This window comes from Bos grunniens, chromosome 24 (genome assembly GCF_055505025.1).
Source record: "Bos grunniens cultivar Pamir isolate PY7600 chromosome 24, Bosgru_T2T1.0, whole genome shotgun sequence".
NCBI lineage: Eukaryota > Metazoa > Chordata > Mammalia > Artiodactyla > Bovidae > Bos > Bos grunniens.
The window spans coordinates 8,981,678-9,003,979 of record NC_141188.1 but is presented as its reverse complement, the minus strand read 5'-3'; the positions used below and the strand labels follow the sequence as shown (position 1 = coordinate 9,003,979).

Below are 22,302 nucleotides of genomic sequence, written 5' to 3'. Positions count from 1 at the left end.
TTTAGGGAGTCAGTCAATATTTCCTAATGCTCACTTTTTCCTAAATTCTGCTACTAGATCCTAGCTTGAGTAATGTCAGCCCTCAAGCCCCTCTCTTAAAGAAAGAAGAATTACTGTCTCATCTCAGGCAGCCACTTTTTGGCTGATTTTTTTTTTTTTTTCAACTTTCATCCCCATGCTGTGTTGATTCATGGGAGGACAAAAGTGTCGTGAACCATAAAGCCATTATTTTCCCACCCATCAGAAAAGATAAATACAGTTAAAACAATTTAAAGCACGTCAGTGAGAGATATAAATGAATAATTTACTCCAGGACTGCAGCCCTCCCGGCTACGTTTCTGCCGATGACAAGTATTTATGGCTGAGTTATAAACCTTTCTTTAGAAAGGCTCAGATAGAAATGCTTCCTGGTCCTTTCCTCAGAGCCAGGCGGGCAAGAGCAGGCGTTGATGTTTACAGTTCGTCCTTTATCATGGTTGGGGTGGGGTCAGGGAGTGGGGAGACCAGGTAATTCCAAACCTAAATATCTGGGTCAAAATAATGAACATTTCCCAGTTTTCCCATGCTGGGAAAAACTCACAGGTCCTGACCCTCTCTCTAGCCAGCCCTGGATAGGTCATGGTAGATACCAGTAAAAGTAATCTGTGCTGAATTGCCCTATTAAAAAAGAGAAGTATTCAAGTTCACTCTAGGTTCAGACGGGATATATTCAGGGTGTGTGTGTTCCCACAGGATGCATGTGTGAGTGGACAGACTCAGCATTATCAGGTCGATTCCAATTTTTGGCTCACGGTATGATGCAAATATCCAACCTGTCCCAAGCTAGATATTGAAAAGCACAGATTGAGAAGGGAAGCCTTGGAGTCTAAGTTCTGTCTTCTAAGTCTTTTCCCTGGAAGACCCCAGTACAAGACACTTGAACTTCTGGAATTTTTCTTAGCAACTGCAAAATGATGATGAAATCAACACCAGAGTGGCTATGGCGGTGGCTATAGATAAAACATGTAGAGATGCTTTATATATTTAAGCACCACATAATGTAAATCATCAAGAGTGTGCTTATATTTTGTATGCATGCATTCAAAATCAGAGTTAAGTAACTAACTTCTGTTCTTTCGTGTTGAAATTCCATGTTGTTCTAGTCATGTAAAACAGAGGGTGTTTGTTTCTGGAACTAGATTCACCTTTCTGGGGAAAGGTAAAAGGGGTGTTGATAAACATGTACAGGATGGCTGTCCGTTTCGGGGATCCCTGGAAATAACGGTAGCCTTGAGTTTGTTGAACTTTCCTGTATGCCTGCAATATGCATCAAGCGGGTTTTGGCATGGTAATATGATTCCAAGTTTTCAAAGGTCAAACTTCTTTGTGCAAATCAATTTTATACTCTCTGTATTTCAGAAACCTTTCCCTGTTTTATAGCAAGAAGGTCCTAGGGAATAAATTATTTGCAGAGAATTAAAGGACCATGACATCAACCTCTAATTTTTCTTCGGAGTGAATAGTAACTATTCCTCCTCAAAATAAAAGTATCGTGCATGTGGAATCCAAAGTACGACACAACACAACGTTGAAAATCAATTATACTCCAATAAAAATTAATTAAAAACAAGTATAATAAAATGCTGAAACTAAAAAAATATAAAAGTAAAATAAAATACGACACAAATGAACTTATCTATGACACAGAAACAGATTCACAGACTCAGAGAAGGGACGGATTGCCAAGGGTGCGGGGATGCGGGAGGGGTGGGTTAGGAGTTCAGGTTAACAAACGCAGAGTATTATGCAAAGAATGGATAAACAAGGTCTACTGTATAGCAGAGAAAACTATATTCAATATTCTATAAAAACCATAGTGGAAAGGAATATAAAAAAGAATATATATACACATATATATATATATAAAGAATATATATGTGTGTGTGTGTATATATATATGTATTAATATAACTGAATCCCTTTGTTGTACAGCAGAAAGCAGAGAGTAGTTAAAGAGCCTCTTGATGAAGGTGAAAGAAGAGAGTAAAAAAGCTGGCAAAAACTCAACATTCAAAAAATTAAGATCATGGTATCCAGGCCCATCACTTCACAGCAAATAGATAAGGAAACAATGGAAACAGTGACAGACTTTATTTTCTTGGGCTTCAAAATCACTGCAGATGGTGACTGTAGCCACAAAATTAAAAGACACTTGCTCCTTGGAAGAAAAGCTATGACCAACCTAGACAGCATATTAAAAAGCAGAGGCATTACTTTGCCAACAAAGGTCTGTCTAATCAAAGCTATGGTTTTTCCAGTAGTCATGTATGGATGTGAGAGTTGGACTATAAAGAAAGCTAAGCACCGAAGAATTGATGCTTTTGAGCTGTGGTTTGAAAAGACTCTTGAGAATCCCTTGGACTGCAAGGAGATCAAACCAGTTAATCCTAAAGGAAATCAATCCTGAATATTCATTGGAAGGACCAATGTTGAAGCTGAAGCTCCAATACTTTGGCCACCTGATGCAAAGAGCCGGCTCATTAGAAAAGACCCGGATGCTGGGAAAGATTGAAGGCAGGAGGAGAAGGGGATGATAGAGGATGAGGTGGTTGGATGTCATCGCTGACTCAATGGACATGAGTTTGGGCAAGCTCTAGGAGATGGTGAAGGACAGGGAAGCCTGGCGTGCTGCGATTCATGGGGTCACAAAGAGTCAGACACGACTGAGCTACTGAACAACAACAAGAATGTTAAGACCTACATACATCTTGCTCACTTCCGTGGTGAATCAGTGTGCAAAAAAGAGTCAGTGTAGCAGCCCCAAGACCCCCATCCTTAGAAAGCCCTGCTCACAAGGTATGCCCTTGGCTGATGAGTGGGAAGTTGGGTTTGGAGAGCATTCTTACCTTTTCTTAACTGCCAAGGTGGTTTGTTGAATCTGAACTATTGACACAATGTGGTTTATGCTAAACACCTGCGTTCTTTCTGGGACTCAGCCAATCCTGACTTTGCCCCACCCATCTTTTCCATTAGCTGATATTGCTTTGTATCCTTTCGCTCTACTAAATCAGGGCCATCTCTTTGAAATGCAATCATCAAGGAAGAGAGAGCCCATATCTTCCAGTTCTATGGGAAGACAGGAGTCTAAGGTCCAAGGGCACCATGCTTCAAGGTGCCAAACTACCTCCAGCTGTTAAGATGTAAAAAGCTCATTTTTCCTTTGGATAAAGCCAATTAGCCAACACAAGTGGTCACTCCAGATGCCAGGTGAATTTAGGAGGAGCTATGCGGGACAAATGATGCTACCGAGTCCTCCTACTCGAGCACAAGTTACTGTTTACCTTGAAAACATACATATAGTTGCATCTGCGGGACTCTATGAGAAGTTAAGATTTCCTTCTATCTTTGCAGTCTCTTAGTGGACTGCCTGTGACACATATCACAATTCTGGTTTAATGCTTATTCAATAGTAAAATTGTTTTCTTTCCCTTCTACCCTTGTGGAGCAGTTTTCTGGGTAGGGAGAAGATTTTGTTTCTAATTCTAATTCCCCAACACATTGTTATTACTGTTGTTTAACCAAGTGTAACTCTACCTTACGGTGTCACTATTATGCTAATCCAAGAGGATATAATGGGAAAATTTTCAAATGTTCCACTAAAATCCAGATGAACATTTCACCCATGCAATAAGACATGGTGGGCATAACATACCATTGAAATATTTTATGTATTTAGCTGTTCAAATAAAGGTCCATAAATATGAGAGACTATAACTCTTCAGAACACTTAACATAGAAAAGAAACTTTTGTTTTTTCCTGGGAGATTCTAAGGGTTAAGCCTTCACTGCCCTAATTCTGATAGCTAATAACTCCAGCTCTGGGTTCAGTGGTCGTTCATCATCTACAAGACCTAGAGGAAGAGCAGGATTTGAGAGGAAGAGGCGGAGGAGAGACTTAAAATGGAAGGAGGGTGATGTGGGGAACTCTGAGCTGATTCCAGGGAAGTTGCTCAAGGAAACAGAGCTTTCCCACAGGACAAGTGTACTGGGTGGGTCTGGTGAAGACCTAGGAGGCAGGTGGTTGCAAAGCTGAGAAGCCACCGGAGAGCTGAGCTCTCACCAGTTCTCTCCAGCAAGAACCTTCACTCGCCTTTGCTCAGGGGTTACTCTTAAAGTCCCCTTATCAGTTCCTGGCATGGACTGGACCAGCCCTCACCTCCACACCCTAATACCTGCTACCTGATTTCACTTGTCCTTCATGAGACTGATGCAAAGAGCCAACTCATTGGATAAGACCCTGATGCTGGGAAAGATTGAGGGCAGGAGGAGAAGGGGGCGACAGAGGACAAGATGGTTGGATGGCATCACTGACTCAGTGGACAGGACTTTGAGCAAACTCCGGGAGATAGTGAAGGACAGGGAAGCCTGGTGTGCTGCAGTCCAGGGTGTTGCAAAGTGTCAGTAATGACTTAGTGACTGAAGAACGTGAGACTGCGTGAACACCCTCCCTCACGTGACTTCACGATACTCAGAAGCCCCAGGAAAGGGGACGAGTCAGTGGGGAACTCACAGACACAGCACCTGGATGACCTGAGCACACATAAGCACAGGGGCTGGAAGAAAATAGTGGGCGATCAAACCCCACTTCCTCTGCCTACCCCTGCTCCACGTGTTGGTTCAGTAGGTGATCTATGATACCTACTCACTTCCCAAAAGGAAGAGCACAAGGCTGTGGAACTCTACCGTAGCCAGCTTCTCCTGTGATGCTGCTGTTGATGGCAGTAATGTTTTTTTTCCTTCTGCTTGGAGAAGTAATTCAGTGCCGTGGTTAAGAACAAGAACCCTGGAGCCCATCTTCACGGCTGTGAAACCCAGCCCCGCTCCTTACTAGCTATGAAGCCTGAAATAAGTTTCTTAAGCTCTTCATGCCTCACCTTCCTCATCCATAAAATGTAGATAATAATAGAGTTGTGGTGACAACAGCATGACTAATTATCAGTAAGTGTTAGAGTGACTGGCACAGACATAAACATAATATGCAAGGCTGTCATGCAGCAGCCAAGACAAAGCCTTGTGCCACTTAGTCCTTATAACTGCTATTTATAACTTTTCCCTTGGGTCCTTAGAAAACTTTATACCTCAAACTCTATGACATTTATAAAGGCGTATATATAAATGTGCTATAAATGTCATACAGATAGTTTCAGAATATGAAACAGAAAGCATTGGGCTAAAGATTAATTTTTCTGTCCAACTTTAAGTTATGTTACATGAAAAAATTTACTAATTGCTCTACAAAACATGTAAAAGTCAATGCCTGGTTATAAGAAACAAGGGATCTGGTAATAATTTCAAAATCTACAGCTTTATTCTCTAGAGTTTAACTATTCATCCGTTCTCTCCATTTTTAAAATAGCCAGTGATTTTATTAAAAAAAGAACTGCATGATTGGATTTCAAAGCTGATATCTTTACTTACTAGACCAGGAAGAAAAGACAGTCATCAACATAAAAGCAAAACAACTTGTTTTGATTAAAGTATTTGGGATTTGTGAGTTTCCTGTGAGTGTAAAATTGCCCACACAAGCACATGTATTTATTGAATGTTTGCCATCTGGCAGATTGTTCCTCCTAACAAATATTCACAGTTATCTTAATTCACAAATGCATACACACACATGTGCACACTAAAAGAGTGAAGAATTATCTCAATGCTCAATATAAAACATGAAAAACAACAGGAGAATAATTACACTTTGCAAGCCTGTATTGCTTTATATTCGTAAACTTGCCTCCTATGTGGCCCTGATTTGGGGGTCATTTGCATATCCATCACATCCTTAAGATTCTTTGATTTGAAGTCACAAAAACATCCTATCCTTTGTTAACATCGTTTCTTCCCATCAACAATTACTCTTGACTTGCCCATGTCCATCATTGCAATGATAAGGATTTTCATCACTCACTATTCACCTTCACTAAAGCCATTTCACACTCCTGACCAGCGCTATGGAGAGCTTAAAACAGCTCAACCCTATATCCATGAAAGGAAGAGTTGCCTCCTGTGGGTTAATTAAATAAAACCACTTTAATATTTAAAAGATTATGAGCATCATAGTTACTTCTGAGTTTTAGCCAAAGTGAACTACATTCAATTAATTCTGAAAATAAGGTGTAGAGGGATCAATGGGGATTGAAAAATATTTATTTTATAAAAATTTATCCAAGCATATTCTTCTGTTGAATGTGAAAGGGTTAGTCACTCAGTCAAGTCTGACTCTTTGTGACCCAGTGGACTGTAGCCCACCAGGTTCCTCTGTCCATGGGATTCTCCAGGCAGGAATACTGGGGTGGGTTGCCATTCCCTTCTCCGGGGGATCTGCATGACCCAGGGATCAAACCCATGTCTCCTGCATTGCAGGTGGATTTTTTACCATCTGAGTCACCAGGGAAGCCCTATGCTGTTGAATAAATACCTTTAAAGAAAACTCTGAATCATTTCAGTATACATAACTTTACAATACAAATGGGGGGTTCAAAGATGTATCTCTACGGCTGACAGGCCTGCATTTATTCTTCATTTCTTTTTCTTTCAAATAATATAGACTACTGAAAACAAACTAGGTCACCTTTGAATGCTTATCAAGGGTCAGGTCAGAACATGTTCGAAATATCTCAGTTGAAGTTGGAAGTAGTTGTCTGACTAATTGAACTGCAATACTTAAAACTAGAATTTCTGTTAAGAATGAAATGCCATTAACCTTATACAAAGAACTGTCTTTTTAAAAATTTAAGAAGTTTTCTACTTGCCTTTGGGGAAAAATTCACACCATCATCTATGTTCGGTTCCTAATAAGGCTCTAAGAGATCATTATAAGCTGTTAACGATTCTCAGATGTTTGAAAATTAAAAAAAAAAAAATCACACATGACACGGAAGAACAAATGGCTATTTTGCAGTTGGAGTCATTAGACAGGTCTCTCAGGTAAATGTGGTCATGGATTTTAAGTGGGAGGAAAATCAGTACATTTTTCTGAATTTGAATTCCTACCTGAACTCTGAGTTTCTAGGGAGAGGAAAGCGTTATGAAAATTATTTAAAATTCAGGCTGAGGATAAAGATCCACTTTAAGAAAAACAGTTCTTAAGATTAGCTGCTTTCTAATACCATCAACTCAGGGATGCCCAGGTGCCTCATTGGTTAAAAAAAAAAAAAATCCACCTGCCAATGTTGATGATACAGGTTCAATCCCTGGGTCGGGAACATCCCCTGCAGGAGGAAATGGCAACCCACTTCAGTATTCTTGCCTGGAGAATGCCATGAACAGAGCAAACTGGCGGGCTACAGTCCATGGGGTCACAAAGAATCGGTCACGACTGAGCGCACATGTGCACACACACAATACCACCAGCTGCTTCGTGTACAGTAGTGATGATAATGAACAAGGTTCCTTATGCAAGAGCTCCATCAGATCATTTAACACGAGATTTTCAACATTTCCTTCTCTCTGATACTAACTTGTCACTATCATTATTCAGCTCAATATCTTGTTTATCTACACAAATAGGGTATGTACAAAAAATGACTTCAGGCCGCAATTCCAGGATTGTGTGCTTTAGGAAAGATGAATAAATCAAGATGTAGGGCTTATAAAACAAACTCACTGACTGCTTGCTTTTTTTTTTTTAATTCAATGACTCGTAAAAGAAAGATGTGGGCAGAGGCAAATGTAAAGTAAAGCTGTGATGTGTGCTCAGTCGTGTCTGACTCTTTGCGACCCCATGAACTGTAGCCCACCAGGTTTCTCTGTCCATGGGATTTTCCAGGCAAGAATAAAGGAGTGGGTTGCCGTTTCCTCCTCTCAAAGTAAAGCTACAAGGACATAAGAGGGCCCTGACGGACTAGCTAACTCGTTTGAGATGATGGAAACAGTATGTTTCATCTGGATACCCAATTATCATCCAGAATTTTAATAACAACCAAACAGGCTAAAAACCATAGGTGGTCTGTACTGGTAGAAGATACTGAACTTGCAGGCAGCGACACCGGTGCTCTGAGACTCTAGTCCTGTGGTTCCAGCATATAAGCTGCCGTGACATGATTTTCTCTGCAGGAATAGATAATAAAAGGCAGATGTTCACCATATCAGGTCATGGAAACAGATGTACCTGGGAGCCTGGCGAGCACCAGCTCAGACAGCCACCATGCCTACCATTTCAGGGTCTTTTCCAACGCCTACAATAGTCACATCTATTATAAATTCAGAAGACTCAGACAGAAAGTTCTGGATTAATAAATCCCTAAAAATCATATTTTATCTACAACTTCAAACTCTTTAGAAATCCAAATCAGCTGGGAAAAAAACGGAGTGAATTTTAGCAGAAACTAAGCCCAAATAAAGAAATGAAATTAATTCCTCTTCCTTAATAGTCTCATAGTCCAACTCAGGAGCACAGAGTCCAGAGTCAGTGATCTCCGCAAGCCATTAGAGGCAAGATTTAGAACCTAGAGAAGCTACTCCTCAACACTACCCCTGTGTTGACCCATACCTCACAAAGATCAGGAAAGAGTCTCTTGGCTGTGGGCCCATGATTTCCTAGTGAAAACTTCTGCAATCTTCATTTACAAGTTCCATCCTCCACGTCTATCAATTAGTAATTACACACCATTAATACAGAATTGGAAGGACCGATGCTGAAGCTGAAGGTTCGATACTTTGGCCACCTGATGCGAAGAGCTGACTCACTGGAAAAAACCCTGATGCTGAAAAAGATTGAAGGCAGGAAGAGAAGGAGACAACAGAGGATGAGATGGTTGGATGGCATCACCGACTCGATGGACATGAGTTTGAGCAAGCTCTGGGAGTTGGTGATAGACAGGGAAGCCTAGTGTGCTGCAGTTCATGGGGTCCCAAAGAGTCGGACACAATTGAGTGACTGAACTGAACTGAATACAGAATATGCACAACAAGAGAAGTTTAAAAAGAAGATATACTTTTTGAAAGATATATATGTAAATGAAGCTCATGAGAATTTTCTCCCCAAACATTCCAATGGATCTTCTGAGAGCTCAGGTTTCTTTTGATTAGCAATCACTAAATCTCAAATGTTAAGTGTTCATGAAGAAAACCCAGAAGCAATCCAGCTAGAAAACTGGAAAATGAAATGGACACAGTTTGTACTAGAACACACAGGAATATCGGCATGCACAGCATGGGTCAAGAACACTTACTAAGCATACTCTGGAAGGATACTTTGACATCTCTAAGCAGAGATATCATGATCCTCAATCTCAAGTAATTTCTAATGTAAGGGTCTGGGTCATTGCAAATAGATGCAGTTATTCAATAACTTGAGGTTATCACCTTTCCTGCTATAAAAGTTTGAAAAATTAAAGCTGCTTAATGGTTCAATGTCAGGGAATCATTTGAAATTATAGATTCATGAAGATGGTGAGATCTGACCGAAACTCTAAAGGAAACGAGGTAACTGTGGTGAGAATGAGTAAATGGGTTAGGAAGAAGAGAGAGTAGGAAGGTGTGAGTGACTGTGGAGGTGGTGACAAGCACAGGCTGACATTCTCATCTGACCAACATCTTTCCGCTTCACCAGGCTACGTGTGCCCAGCCGAGTGGTAGGGGACCTGGGGCCCATCACCAACTTGTACATGAGCTTGGATCTGCATTGGTGCAGAGAAGGGGAACCTTTTTCTAATTTATATGCCATTTGTAATTTGTCTATCAAACTGTGGGCTCCTGTTTGTGGGCCAAAGACCCAGAATGTGACAGTGGCAGTCCATTTGAGAGCCCCCTCACTGATGCCCTGACTGTTGCAACCAACTCTTAGCTAATTTCCTTTGTCTCCAATGCCTCTTTCTTATTCTATACTACTTGATTGACACATCCTTAAATACTACCTTGTGCCACCTGTGATAAAGAATTGAGAGTAACTTTCATTGCTCTTATACAACATCCAGAATTTCACCAAGCTATCATTCAATTGAGACTACCTCCTGTATTAACCCATAACTCAGAATCTCAGCACCAACCTAGTCATTTGATTGCAATCACCTCCTCTGTCCATGGGATTCTCCAGGCAAGAATACTGGAGTGGGTAGCCATTCCCTATCTGGGGAATCTCCCCAACCCAGGGATCGAACCCAGGTCTCCTGCATCGCAGGCAGGTTCTTTACCATCTGAGCTACCAGGGAAGCCCAACACACACAACTCCTCCTTCCCCACACGTGCTGTGTAAGTCCCCAGATTCTGTTTTAACTCTTTCTTCTGCTCTGATCATCAAAGTCTTATTTGAAACTTGATGGTTCAGCTAAATACCCTCATTAGTGGGAAAAGATTGGAGAAGAATACTTCTTAACAGAGTTAGAAACAGGTCTTCTCCAGAAACTTTCTGAGACGACTGCTTTCATGTCTTTGATCCCCCTTCTTTTTATAATCAAAAACAACTGTAGTCAGAATGCTATTTAGTTAATATTAGAAGACCTCAAAAATCCTTCTGATGATAGTTAAAATACTTTTCCCATGACTAGTGAAAATCCAGAGGATATTAAGGGTCCAAATTAATTTTGGTCATTGTACGTATACCTGCATTTTCCCCTGTTCCTGGCCCTTCCTTGGTCCAGACAAGCTCCAAATTCAGAAATTTCAGTCTGGATCCATTTTAGACTACTTACCAGGTCTTGAGTACAAAGAAGGGGAAACAAACATTTCATTCCGCAGAGAAAATGTTTCTGCCACTTTCTGCCTCTGTTCAAAATAAGTCAAGGCCTGGATATACGATGTATCAGTTGACAGCGTATCATCTTTTTGGTGGCCTCTCAGTACCTGGTACTTGTCTGAAGATGAACGCAAGTGGGCAAAATCAGGGGAAGAGGCATGTGTGTGTGTGTGTGTGTGTGTGCACGCATGCATGGGTGTATGTGTGTGTGTGTGCATGTGTGTGTATGTGTGTATGTGCGTGCTTGTGTGTGCATGCACATGTGTGTGTGTGTGCGTGCGTGTGTGTGTATACATGCATGTGCGTGTGTGTCGAATACGAGAGTCATGAAAATCTCTTTTGGATCCCATAAAAAAAGTTGATGGGAGCTCACAAAAGGATGCCCAGCAGTTTACAAAATCTGCGTCACCATCACCTTTCCCTTGACAGTTGAAATAAATTAGATCGCCTCCACATCTCATACCTGTCTCTCTGCTTTCATCCCTACATTGATTTTTGACCGAACAGCCCTAGGACTTGAAATAATCAAATCATATCAAAGAAATACAAGTGATCTATTTTTGCTTTCCATCTGATTTTTTTTAACCTTCAATCTTTACTTACAGTTATTTTGAAAAGAATTAAACCAAAATATTGAGTCAACAGCTATCATGTTCTGTCAATTATAATGTTTTACTAATGGGCCCAGTTGATATTCTTTCAACCTGTCAATTGAATGTCAAAAATCCATTTTTTAAGTATTCAAAACACTTGAACCCTAACTATACTGATCATTACATTCAGTCATTTTCAACACTGTCTGTGGCTTATTTACAGAGAAAAGAAATAGCTGTGTGCAAGGAATTTAGCCATGTTTGGATAAGTGAAAGACATTTTTATTAATTATTTAGAGTTAAATAACTATACCTCCTAAGAATCCATTTTTCTCTAGGATTTAAGATGTTTATAATAACTTTTTCAACATATAATGGCCAAGATCTTATTTCAGATGTGTTTGAAAATGGTTATGACATTTTCTGAAGAGAATATTCTCTTACCTTGGTCTCTGAGAGAAGATTTGTGTGTTTATTGTTTAGTCGCTAAGTCATGTTCGATTCTTTGCCACCCCATGGACTGTAGCCTGCCAGGCTCCTCTGTTCATGGGATTTTCCAAGTAAGTATACCAGAGTGATTGGTCATTTCCTTCTCGAGGGGATCTTCCCCACCCAGGGATTGAACCTGCATCTCCTGCATTGGGAGGTGGGTTCTTTATAACTGAGACACCAGAGAAGCCTTAATGATTGCTTTTATTCTTTCTTTCTCTGGCCAGGTGTTAAAAACACTTCTATAATGCAAGAGTATTTCTTCAAGGCAAGAAGTATTTTCTCTATATGTATGAAGGAATGAAGTCAACATTTAAAATGAAGAACCTCTGTTAATTTTTCTCCCCTGAATATTTCCTCCCTCCTCAACATTCCATTAACCCTCTAGTTCACTTGAGAAGCAAAGAAAGCTTTGATGCTGTCCAAGGTGATTATGTACTGACAACTGCTAACCTCTGGCCAAGAACATCCTTTGCACACACAGCTGCCGGGGCGCAGCTGCGGAGGCTGCTGTACACACTAAACCTCCTCTTCTTCCCGAAGCAGGAAGGCACTCTGGCCGGCAGCATGAGCAGCGTGTATGCAGGGCAGCCACATCCTAGGAAGCCTCAGCTCAAAAGTCTACACACAGGCTGAAGCACACGAGGTGGCTGGAAGCACACGAAAGTAATGGAGAAAGAGATATGGGTGGATGGAGAGAAGGAAGGAAGGAGGAAAGGAGGGAAGGAAAGCAGAAAGGAAGGAGGAGGAGGAAAGTAAAGAGTGAAAATACAGTGAAATAAAATTTCTGTCATCAGTAAATATACATTATTTTCTCTGACAGGTTCCTCTGACATTATTTTCTCTGACAGACTTCCCCAGAGGCAGAAGGGGGAGTCTGAGATGGCCTTCCTCCCGCTAGGCTGTAACTCGGGCCTCTGGACTGACTTCTACACAGGTCCGTACAGGTCTCTCTGTATTTGCACTTCAGCAGGTGAAATACCACTTTTTCTTACTCTCACACAGGTTTTAGGGCTTCATTATGACACAGCAGACAAATGACTAATACTAAATAAGCACTGGGCCTTGAGCCAGCTCAGATGAGAAGCCTTGAAGGCGAGTTGCAAAGCTTCAAGGCCAGTCTGTTCCTGCTCCCAGGTCTGAAAACAAGTGAGGGAACCAAAGCTCTGATCTGGCAAAGGAGCAAGCACGTTACCACACATGTATTACATTCTACTCAATGCTGATTCAGCAGACGCTAATCAAACATCTTCCCCGTCATTGCTGAGGAGCCACGAGGATGGTAAAACCCAGTCACCACCATCAGCAAGTTTGAACAGAATTGAAAAGTTAGAAATTATATAGCTGAGGGGATTCCCTGGTGGCTTAGTGGTAAAGAGCCTGCCTGCCAATGCAGGAGACACAGGTTCGATGCCTAGTCCAGAAAGATCCCGCATGCCAAGGAGCAACTAAGCCCGGGCACCAAAGCCATTAAGCTGTGCTCTAGAACTGAGCCACAACCACTTAAGCCTCTGTGCCCTGGAGCCCATGTCCACACTAGAGAAGCCCCCGTGATGAAAAGCCCGCATGCCACAACTAGAAACGCTCGCTGCCACTCAAGAAAGGCCTGTGCAGCAACAAAGACCCAGCACAGCCAGAAATAAATTGATTAAATTAATAAAAAAAAAATTTTAAAGACACTTTTTAAAAAAGAAATTATATAGTCAAAACATATTGGGTGTTAATGCCACATATTTTTCAGATGCACTGAATTTTTTAAAAGTTTTTGGAATATGACAGATCCAAAAAAAATCTGTGATTGACAGATCAGCAAGATAAAGAATAACATTCAGTAACTGACAACTTACCAAATTCAATCATTACAGGTATTTTGTATAAGAAAGTCATGAGAAAGACAAAAGAAATCAACCCACAGCAGCGAGCTTTTCCCATTTTTGACACGTGGAGACAGGTGCCACCCACTCACCATTGGTTACGGTCAATCTCATCACGAAGGTTTCTTTTTCCCCAGTGCTGGCTTTGAAGCCACAGCGGTAGAGTCCTGAGTCGGAGCCTATAACGTTAGGCATGGTGACAAAGGCCTTTTTCATGCCCTTGTTGCAGTTGCTCAGTATCTGTCTTGGGTACTTGGACGTGTAATTTCTTCCTTGGGACAAGTTGCAGCTTATTAAGAGGTCAATCTGCTGGGGCTGGATCTTTTCCCATGACACTTCTTCTAACAGATGGTTCTCTCGAGGCTCACAGGTGAGCGTGATGTTTTTTCCAGGTTCTGAGACCATCTGGCTATTTGGTGGCCCAGCATCCTCAAAATTGTCTGAAAAGAACAAGCAAGTGATTACATTTTGGTCCTCGAGTTCTTGGATATAAGGGTGGAGAAATCCAGAAAGCTCTATGAAAATGATGATTAATGATGTTATTTAACATAGTCTCACTGAGTGTAAATGATACCTTTACACCACATTTTTTATAAGAAAAGGATTTTTGAAAGAGGCTGGAACATAAATAGAAAAGAGGATGTGGTTGTTCACACATATTCCTTTAAGATTTCCTTGGTTAACCATATAATAGGAACATAACTGAACCCCCTGGAGTTTTTCTTGGTAGTGATCATATCAAAAGGCTCAATTTCACAAGACTGTTCTGTGGTGATGCTAGGCTGGTGACTCAAGTGTTTGAGTATCAAATATACAGATTGTAACCTTACTGATAGAGACTTTAATGGCCATAAAAGAAAGAGCAAATCATTGTCACAGAATATATACATAAACTCATCTTTCAGATATACAGGTTGTCTTATGCATAGATAGAGCAGGAACCCACATGTGATATGAATTCCTGGAAACCAAGAAAGCTCTCTAATACTTTCCCACCTCCCTATCACCATAGCTGGCAAACCCAGCACACAGTGCTCAGGAAATCATTACCAACTATCTAAGTCAGTAGTTCTTATAATGTGGTCTGAGGACCCTAGGGAGTTCCCGCTCTGAGACCTGCAATAACAAACTTATTTTCACAGTTATATTAAGATTTAACTTACCTTCTTAAATCTTATTATATAAGAATATATATATATATATATATATTCTTAGAAATTCATCATCATATAGGAATATACTGATGTTTTCAGAGGCTCTGATGGATAATGGGATATGTACTTATAAACCAGACATGGAACAACAGACTGGTTCAAAATTGGGAAAGGAGTATGTCAAGGCTGTATACTGTCACCCTGCTAATTTAACTTATATGCAGAGTAGATCATGTGAAATACCAAGCTGGATGATTCACAAGCTGGAATCAAGATTGCCAGGAGAATTATCAATATGGCATTTCACATGATGTACTCTGCATAGAAGTTATTGAAAAGTATATCATAGAGCCTCTTGATGAGGGTGAAAGAGGAGAGTGAAAAAGCTGGCTTAAAACTCAACATTCAAAAAACTAAGATCATGATATCTGGTCCCATCACTTCATGGCAAATAGAAGGGGGAGATGTGGAAGCATGGACAGATTTTATTTTCTTGGGCTCCAAAATTACTGCAGATGGTGACTGCAACCATGAAATTAAAAGACACTTGCTTATTCTAAGGAAAGCTATGACAAACATAGACAATGTATTAAAAAGCAGAGACATCACTTTGCTGACAAAGATCATCTAGTCAAAGCTATGACTTTTCCAGTAGTCATGTAAGGATGTGAGAGTTGGACCATAAAGAAGGCTGAGCACTGAAGAATTGATGCTTCCAATTTGTGGTGCTATATAAGATTCTTGAGACTCCCTTGGACTGCAGGGAAATCAAGCTTATCAATCCTAAAGGAAATCAACCCTGAATATTCATTGGAAGGATTGATACTGAAGCTAAAGCTCCAAAACTTTGCCCACCTGATGCAAAGAACTAACTCATTGGGAAAAACCCTGATGCCTGGAAACACTGAAGGCAGGAAAAGAAGGGGGCAACAATGGATGAGATGGTTGGATAGTATCACTGACTCAGTGGACATGAGTTTGAGCAGACACCAGGAGATAGTGAAGGACAGGGAATCCTGGCATGTTGCAATCCATGCGGTCTCAAAGAGTTAGACACAACTAAGTGACTGAACAACAACAACAATTTGTAAGTTCTGGTCTTTTCAGTTTTATGCCATTTTAATATCTAATATAGTAAATATTGATAGTTATAAGCTATATTAACAAAAGACTCTTTGGAGTCCCTGATAATTTTAAGAGAATAAAGGGAACAAATAATTCTAAAATTTATATGGAACCACAGAGCCAAAAAAATCTTGGAAAAGAACAAAGCTGGAGGCATCACACTTCATGATTTCAAACTATTCTATAAAGCTACAGTAATTAAGAACGTGATACATAAAGACATAAATACAGATATATTTCTAAAGAAGACATACACACGGCCAACAGACACATGAAAAGATGCTCAACATCACCAACCATCTGCTGCTGCTGCTGCTGCTGCTAAGTCGCTTCAGTCGTGTCCGACTCTGTGAGACCCCATAGACGGCAGCCCACCACGCCCTGCCATCCCTGGGATTCCCTAGGAAAGAACACTGGAGTGGGTGGCCATTTCCTCCTCCAATGCACGCAAGTAAAAAATGAAAGTGAAGTCGCTCAGTCGTGTCCAACTCTTAGTGACCCCATGGACTGCAGCTTACCAGGCTCCTCTGTCCATGGGATTTTCCAGGCAAGAGTACTGGAGTGGGGTGCCATTGCCTTCTCCCTCACCAACCATCAGGGAAATGCAAATCAAAACCACAATGACATAGCTCCTTACACTTGCCAGAATGGCTATTATAAAACAGACAAGAAATAATCAGTATTGGTGAGGATGAAGACAGACGGAAGTCCGTGTGCACCGCTGGTGGGAACATAATAAATTGGTACGACCTGTGGAAATAGTACGGAGGTTCCTCAAAAGATTAAAAATGTAACTACAACATGATTCAGCAATCTCACTTTTGGATATTTATCCAAAGAAAATGAAAGCACTTATTTGAAAAGATACATGCACCCCTAAATTCACACTGCAGCATTATTTACAACAGCCAAGATTATGGAAGCAACTTAAGTGTCCATCAACAGATGAATGGATAAAAAAGATGAGGTATATACACACAATGGAATATACTCAGCCATAAAAAGAATAATGAAATCTTGCTCTTTGCAACATCATGGATAGACCTAGAAGGTATCATGCTAAGTTAAATAAGTCAGGGAGAGAAAGATAAATACCATATGAAAAACAAATAAACAAACAAACCAGAAGCAAACTTATAGATACAGAGAACAAACTGGCAGTTGCTAGTGGGGAAAAGATGGGGGGTTAGGTGAAACAGGGGAAAGGGATTAAGAGGCACAAAATTCCAGTTATAAAATAAACAAACAAGGTATGTAATGTACAGCATGGGGACTATAGATAATAATATTGTACTGGGAATTCCCTGGTAGTCCAGGAGCTAGGACTGGACTCAGCAGTTTCAGTGCTATGGGCCTAGGTTTGATCCCTGGTTGTGAACGAAGATCCTGCAAGCCACTCAGGGCAGCCAAATAATATCAATAATATTGTACTAACTTTGTATGGTGACAGATGAACAAGACTTATCCTGGTGATCAGTTCGTAATGTACATAAACGTTAAACCACTATGTCGTACACTTGAAACTAATATAATATTACATGCAAAATATACTTCCAATAAAGAAAAAAGGCATAGAGATGAGAGGACAGAAGAGGAGAAAGGAAATCGCTCTTGAAAAAACAATTTATTATAAAATACAATAAGACACGCCATCTGTGTTAAACTACAATACTCTGTCTATGCAAGTCTCACGTCCCCCAAAAACTAGCTTCCTCCTCAGCAAGTGGATCAATGTGACAAAATGCTGTTGGAAAGAGAAACCACAGCCCTGCAGTTTACAATCTGCAGCCATACAACAATTCACAGAGCTAACACTCCAGACAGAAAACACTTCCTGTCCAAGCAAGACGACCCAACACCAGGGGAAAAAAAGGAAAGGGAGACCATGCACGAGAAGAAAATAAAAGCTTAAAGGAAACAAAGGAGAACTGAGATTCAGACAGGGGGAGGAAGGTATGAGAAAAGAGAAGGAAACGTGGGGCAGTATAAATGAAAGGCTACACCAGAGAGGGGCCCTGTGTTGGGAGAAGTGAAAGAACAGAGACATAATTTTAACAAAAAAGAGCAACAAAAACTTTCTGCGAGCCGTGCTGGACCCTGGGAAGGAAGAGGCCCGCTTGCTCTCGCCGCGGGTTTGCTGTCTGTCGTCAGGGCCAGAGCCCCTGTTTGTTTGCTTTGTTTTCCTCTGTGGGTCTCGCTCGGGGTCTCGGGCGGACAGACCCCTCAGGGAGCAGGCACAGGGAGGTTTTCACAGCGCAGGCCCTGGGTAAGGACCCGACCCACCTGTCACTAGACACTAACTGGACTGAAGGTCAAGGCCCCCATGGCAGAGGCAGGTGACTGCAGCACAGACTCGCCCCCATTAACCTCTGCCGATGAATCCAACAGCTGACTGTGTCCCGTGAGAATCCAGACCCTGAGGAGGGCTGCAGAGCCTGCCCTGCGCAAAGGCTCAGCCACCTGGTCCCCCTGCTCAGCACATGTAAAGCGACATGGAATGACCCTGAAAGCAACAACCAGTGACCCCACAAGCCCGAGACGACCCGGCATCTGGATGTGCTTGGAACTGGAAAGGGAATCTACTTAAAGGAAGGATCAAAATGACATCATTAAAAGGGAAGCAAGAGGTTGATTAAAAATAGAAACAAAAAATAATAAAAACCAGTTAATTTTATATATATTTTAGTTACATATTGATTTGTAGTGCACACATAGAATAGTCTGTGTTGTCTTTTGTTTGAAAGACTAGTTTTTGGTTGACAACAAAATTGAGAGGAAGATACTTCCCTGCCTTTGTATGTGTGTGTGTGTGTGTGTGTGTGTGTACACACACACAGCCTCCCTCATTATCAACATCACACACAGAATGATAACATCTTTTATCAAGGCTGAACCCACAATGACACATGATAATCACACAAAATCCATCATTTACCTTAGAGTTAACTCTTGGTGTTACACATTCTACGGTTTGGACAAATGTGTAAGGACATGTATCCATCATCACCATGCCATGTAGTTTCCCTGTTCTAAAACCCTCCATGTGCTTCTAATAACCCCTCAGTCCTGGAAACCACTGAGCTTTTTATTGCCTCATAGTTTTACCTTTTCTAGAGCGTCATACAGTTGGAATCCTACATATGTAGTCTTTTCCCAGGGCTTTCGTCATGGCTCAAATGGTAAAGAATCTGCCCACAATGCAAGAGACCTGGGTTCCATCCCAGGGTTGGGAAGATCCCGTGGAGAAGGAAATGGCACCCCACCCCAGTATTCTTTCCTGGAGAATCCCATCGACAGAGGAGCCTGGCGGGCTGCAGTCCGTGGGGCAGCAAAGAGTCAGGACAACTGAGTGACTAACACTTTCACTTTTTCTTCCACTTAGTAATATCGATTGAAGTTTCCCCTGTGTCTTTGCATGGTTTGATAGCTCATGTCTTTTTAGTACTAAACAATATTTTGTCATCAGGATGTACCACAGTGCCATTCACCTACTAAAGGACATCTTAGTTTATTCTAAGTTTGGGACCTTAGGAATAAAGCTGCTATAAACAACCGTGTTTATAGCATGGATATAAGTTTTCAGTTCCTTTGGACAAACATCAACAAGCAAGACTGTTGGATGAATGGCAAGAGTAGGTTTAGTTGTTTAAGGACTGACCGTCTTCCAAAGTGGCTGCACCATTTTGCATGGAAACCAGCAGTGAATGAGAATTCCTGAATGAATGAGCTCCACTTCCTGCCAGCACTGGGTGTGGTCAGTGTTCTGGCTTTGGGCCATTCTAATAGGTTTGTCAGTGTGTTGCTTTCACGTGATTTTTTTTTTTAATTGTAGAATAACATGATGAAATCCTCTGCACTGTGCATGTGTTTCTTCTGGCAGGGTAATGGATCATTTCTGAAAATTACTTCAGTGCTTCACTGCCGTTTCCAAGCACCATTCAGTCCCTGGGCACCACCTGCATCCCGGGGTGCCTCTGGGCATCCCACCGCAGCCTGCCCGCCATCACATCCCAGCCACTCACCATCCTTCCCCACAGTCCTCACTGGTTCTGCCTGCAATGTGAGCAGCTCTGCCACAAAAGTCACCAACCTCACAAAACCCTGACTTTTGTTTTACTTCAAACTTCATAAACCCAGACCTTCATTTACCATTCTGTCCTTAGGACCTAGAACAGTGCTTGGCATAGAGTAAAACATCAACTGATATTTTTCTAACAACAACAACAAAAACAATTTGCAGTTTCACTTGGCAGACAATATGCAATGTGTATCTGTTGATAATATTAAGAAATGTGCTTAGTATCACATTTAGAATGCCTAAATGAATTAATAGGGCTTCCCAGATTGCTCAGTGGTAAAGAATCTGCCAGCCAATGCGGGAGACGAAGGTGCGATCCCTGGGTGGAGAAGATCCCCTGGAGAAGGAAATGGCACCCCACTCCAGTATTCCTGCCTTGATAATCCCATCGATAGAGGATCCTGGTGGGCTCAGTCCATGGGGTGGTGAAAGAGTTGGGCACAACTTAGCAACTAAATAACAACAACAAAATGAATTAATGTTTCCCAGCAACCATTATCCATGTTGACAAATTCACAACAAAGGCACTGGAATCGCCACAACGCCACCCTGGAAGTAGCCGCCTTGCCCAAATGATCAAACCTGACTGTGATCAAGCCTCTAAATCCAAGGACCAATTTGCAGAACTAGGAAGGGCAGAGAGACGTGCCACGTGACACCCTGGCCAACACTCCAGGGGAAGACGGGAACCAGAAAGCTCCTCGACACTGAGCAAGGTCTCCCCCGGCCCTGAAAGCCTGCTTTGCACGCTGACCCTTTGCTTCCCCATCCGTTCAGAATTCTGCAGGGCACCCGCTGCTCCGGACTCCGCCTGCTCAGTTCCGACGTGAGCTTCCGCGCGGAGCACCGTTTCCACCAGGCCCCACGCTGCTCGACTCACCCACACTCTTGATCCTCAGAACTGAAGGCTCGCCCTCCTGGAAACGCCTTGGCTTTGCTGACACCGCACGTTCCTGCTTTACCCCTCTCCTTCCTCACCTGCCCTGGTCTCCTTCCCTCTTTCTTTGCTGGTCTTTTCAAACACCGTTGTCCTCCCTGGATTCCACTGCTCTCCTCTCTGCACTTACCATCCCTGGGTCATCCCACCCACCCTCCCGAGAGAGGCCACATCCATAACCTCTGCTTGGTCAGACCTCTCCCCGGGGCACAGCCTGAGACAACGCCTTCTCCTACTGATGTTTCCAACAGGCTAAAAATTCAACAGCCAGATGGCCTGAAGCTTTCTGCAAGAACACTGCATTTTTAAAATATTTTATTTTTAATTGGAAGATAATTGCTTTACAATGTGGTATTGGTTTCTGCCATACACCTATGTGTATGACCTATGGATCATGTATAGGTATACACGTGTCCTCTCCCTTTTGAACCTCCCTCCCACCTCCCTCCCCATCCCACCCCTCTAGGTTGTCACAGAGCACCAGGTTGAGCTCCCTGTGTCATACAGAAGAGCGCTGCATTTACACCAGGTAATGGGAAGTGAGCAGAGCAGAAGCCTTGTATACTCCCAACTGCACCGCAACTACGTATGTGCTCAGTTGAGAACTTCTCTAAAAACTCACCAATAGAAAGTGTCCCCTACAAACGCAAGATAAAATGATGACTGCATGGGACTGTGGAAGTATTCTTAAGTGACCTGAGATAAAATTCTCAAAAAATAAGCAAGCAGGCACTTGTGGGCCAGTGGCTAAGGTTTCATGCTTCCAATGCAGGGGGTACAGGTTTGATCCCTGGTCAGGGAACTAAGGTTTCACATGCCATGCTGTGAGGTCAAACTAATTTTTTTAATTATAAAATTTTAAAAAAGAAAAACAAGGAATCACGAAGAGAACAGATCTTAAAAGTTCTCAGCACAGGAAAATTTTAAATTCTGTGTATATATAGGGTGATGATTTTACAGTATGTACAAATATCAAATCATTATGCTGCACATCCAGCTAACATAATGCTATATGCCAACTATATCTCAATAGTTAACTAATTAAAGCAGTGTAAAAGGCAAGAAAAAGAAACAGAATCTCAAAGACTCCCCTGGTGGTCCAGTGGTTAAGAATCCATGCTTCCAGTGCAGGGAGCATAGGTTTGATTCCTGGTCGGGCATGGCATGCAGTGTGGTCAAAAAAAAATTAAAATAAAGAAATAAATAGGGTCGGTCTTAACATGGCAGAGGAATAGGATGGGGAGACCACTTTCTCCCCCACAAATTCATCAAAAGAACATTTGAACGCTGAGTAAATTCCACAAAACAACTTCTGAATGCCAGCAGAGGACATCAGGCACC

The 22,302-nt window shown here is 41.8% G+C and overlaps 1 protein-coding gene across 2 annotated transcripts in view; it reads right to left on the bottom strand.

Annotated features, from left to right (window-relative positions):
• Positions 1 to 22,302, bottom strand: part of CD226 (CD226 molecule) — a 91,189-nt gene that overhangs the window by 17,281 nt on the left and 51,606 nt on the right. For both annotated transcript variants that reach the window (XM_086372197.1, XM_086372196.1), the window contains exon 4: positions 13,760 to 14,107. In XM_086372197.1, the coding sequence (XP_086228323.1) occupies positions 13,760 to 14,107 (348 nt within the window). The remainder of the gene's footprint in view (positions 1 to 13,759; positions 14,108 to 22,302) is intronic.